The sequence below is a fragment of the Triticum aestivum genome, chromosome 4B, assembly GCF_018294505.1.
Source record: "Triticum aestivum cultivar Chinese Spring chromosome 4B, IWGSC CS RefSeq v2.1, whole genome shotgun sequence".
In the NCBI taxonomy this organism is placed as follows: domain Eukaryota; kingdom Viridiplantae; phylum Streptophyta; class Magnoliopsida; order Poales; family Poaceae; genus Triticum; species Triticum aestivum.
Window position 1 is genome coordinate 658,513,540 of NC_057804.1, and position 3,322 is coordinate 658,516,861.

At 44.5% G+C, this 3,322-nt stretch overlaps 1 protein-coding gene across 1 annotated transcript in view; it reads right to left on the reverse strand.

Moving 5' to 3' along the window:
• Nucleotides 1–1,841, reverse strand: part of LOC123093954 (protein SMAX1-LIKE 3-like) — a 3,175-nt gene extending 1,334 nt beyond the window's left edge. The window contains exon 1 of the mRNA XM_044516015.1: nucleotides 1,235–1,841. Coding sequence (XP_044371950.1) covers nucleotides 1,235–1,794 — 560 coding nt within the window. The 5' untranslated portion in view covers nucleotides 1,795–1,841. The remainder of the gene's footprint in view (nucleotides 1–1,234) is intronic.
• Nucleotides 1,842–3,322: the final 1,481 nt, after the last annotated feature.

Here is a 3,322-nt window from a genome sequence, read left to right on the forward strand (position 1 = left end):
TATATCATTGTGCTAACCCATGGTCAAAGGTAACCTCAAAAAACGTATTAGGCCCTGTATAAGTGAAAGGAGGGTGTAAGATTTTTACTTGTGGTCCATATTTCTTTTTCAAAAATGTCTAGATGTTTACTTCCCATAAATTTCTTTGAAATATGAAAAATAGTGAAGCTGCATGCACGCGTGCACCTACATTGGACAAACTAGTGGCCCATTCTTGTCCTAGCTTGTTATTGCATAGTAACAAAAGAGTTCAAATTTTCAAATGGAACATAACAAAGTTGGATTTTGTGTATTTCACTTCTTTAGTGAAATAAACATTTTAAGCTAACCCTTGTCGAGATACAACCGAATGTGAAAACGAATTATCAACAGGGGAAACATTTTAAGCTACAAAAACATTTCAATTTTAAAAAAAATAGCTTTTGGTAGGATGATATGACTCTCTTTGAATGGTTGCCAAACAATTAATCATTTTCTTTGCATGCAATGTGGGCGAACGAATAACGGAACACATGACAAAGCATATGGCAAAACCGCATCGCGCGAAGTAGTCAGAGGACATTTGTTTCTTATAAAATTTGGTTTTGTTGTAGATGTTAATTTTTTTTCTATCTATCAAATTTACAAGCACGAGTTACAAAAATACTCCATATTTTGGAACGCGGGGAAAGGGAGTATCTCTCTTCAAAGATACATGACTTCATAAGTGGTTTTTTAGCTGGACTTCATAAGTGGTGGGTCTTAGAGGGCTGAAGACCCTATGTGGCCCAATTATCATTACCTTCAACCTTGTAACTGTTCTGTCTCTTTATCACTAAGTTAAAGTGGCCGGGGCTCTATTCAAGCTTTTTGTCTAGTAAAGAACATTCGCCGTCATGATCACGGTCATAGAAACAGAACATCATGTCCTAGGTAATAAGAAAGAAAGCTTAAAATTCATCTACATAAAACAAAATGCCAACCACATTGCGATATTCCCCGGCAAATAATCACATTACGATATTGACATTTGGGTGCAAATTCTTTTTGACATGTGTTAGTGATAACTTATATTTCACCGTATTTCAGTCATGAGTTTTTTTTTCCCGAGGTTCAGTCATGGGGGTTGCTAAGACCTTTAACCATTTAGCCGTTCTGCCCTAGCTGGGTAAGAAGAGGGAAAGCTAGAACTTCGTGTAAACAAAACAAAACGCCAATCTGATCGATAAACGTCCACGCCTAGCCAAGTACGTACCTTCCGTGAGGGAGAGATGGTTGTCCTCGTCCAGCCCTAATCATGTCGGGAAACAGATTTGGTGAACTCGCGGCGACGTCCCAACCTACCCTACATGATTGCTCCGACGAAGCATCGACGCTGGCCCTGACCTGGGAGCTCGAGAAGCCGGCCGCGCGCATGAAGACGCGGTGGACACTGGGGTCGTCGAGGACGGAGACGACGAACTTCTCGAGCTCGGCCTTTCCCCCGGTCCAGCCCGTGCGCCGGTATGGGTGCGCCTGCACCCGCTTCAGCGTGGCCACGAACGCGTTGGACGGCGCTGGGTCGCCAGCGTGGCGGGTCATGCCGAGACGGCCGAGCGCGAGGTCCACGGCCACGCTGAGGTCGAGCGCATTGGTCTGCGGCGGGTGAGACCTGACGCAGGCGGCGCGGAGGATGCATGCCGGGGCGGAGAGCATTGCGCCGGCGATGTGGAGCGGGGTGACCTGCGCGTGCCCCCGCCGCGCCGCCAGGCTCACCGCCTGCCACACCACGGCGACCGCCTCCTCCCCCAGCGCGTGCCCGCCGGCGACCCGCATACTACTCTTGGATCACTTGGAGCTAGCCGTTAGTAGAGGCAGGTGTTTTTTCTTCGTTCCAGGTAGGTGTGAGTTGAGACTTGAGAGGTTTATCCATGCATGGCACGGCGGCCGGCATGCATGCAGGTGTAATTGCGTGGGCTCCCCGGCTACTGCATCTCTACGCACGGAGTACCGTACGTAATACGTAGTTATGTATGCAAGTTACGTCGTTGTTGTGGTGATCTGATCAGTAGTAACCTCGATCGCCCGTCGATGGCATATGATACTGTACTCCTCTGCCACAAAATCCAGCGTACGCTCGCGTGAACAGAACACCTGATCAGGCGTGCATGCATATGCCTTAAATGTCGTGGCTATGCATGGTCCATCCTACAAATATATGGAAATTATCGTGGTCCATCAGTGGTCATGACTGCAGGAAGGGACACCCAAGGACGCCGTATGTATAGTAAACTAGACAGGATACCCCGTGTATTGTCGTGGAAGTTTTTTTTTTTTTGAGAATTATTGTCGTGGAAGTTGATTGTAATTATTTCAATGAGATTTGGTGGATGAAACATTAGCATTTTGATTAAAATGTGAGAACTGGAACTAAACTACGTATACTTCTATACACTATCCACATACTTCTATACCCCCATATAGTGTACCAATGTGAAGTCATATAGAGCATTGGACTTGAACTTGTTATACCGACGTGGTGCCTGTTTTATTTATAAACAATTTTAAATAAAGCGGGACGAAAGCCTATTTTGAGATACAGACCATAAGATCTTTCGAATCAGACGGCTCATGTTAAATTACTTTAACTAGATGGCTACTTCACCACATGCCGTTGGAAGGCAAATCTGATGGCCCATGATGCAGACAGATACTCCCTAAAGAAATGATCTGTTACTTTCAAAATATCAGGAAAATTTATGATTGATTAGGCTGGTCATGGTGGGGAGTAACTTATACAGTGTCATGCATATGATACTAGTCTAAGTTACTATCTTCATAGTGCAGAGTAACATAGTATTAGTGTCATAGATGACCTCATTTATTAGCTTGTAGACTCATCCTTTCTCGGGAAGCGCTATGTTACAGTAACATATTATGTTACTCTCAACACCTCTCTCCTCATTAACTACATGCCACATAAGCAAAAAAAAAAATTAGAGTACGCTATGTTACTACCTAAGTTACTCCCACTATGACTAGCCTTAGGTCCAGCTTTCACATAACACGACAAGACTCCCAATCCATGGGTATACCACATAACTCGAGTGGCACACGTGTTGTAAATGTAGTGGCTATGCGTGGTCCATCCTCCCTATATATGGAAATTATGGAGCGACAACATTCATGGCTGCAGGAAGGGACATCTGAGGATAACATGCATCATGCATAACACAAGAGTAGGGGCCACATGTATTAAACTAAATAACACTCGGGCGTTGCGGAAGGAATTGACGGTGACATAGTTCGATGATTCAGTTGTATGGAACTTGAATATTTGAATAAATAATATGAGAACTAAAAC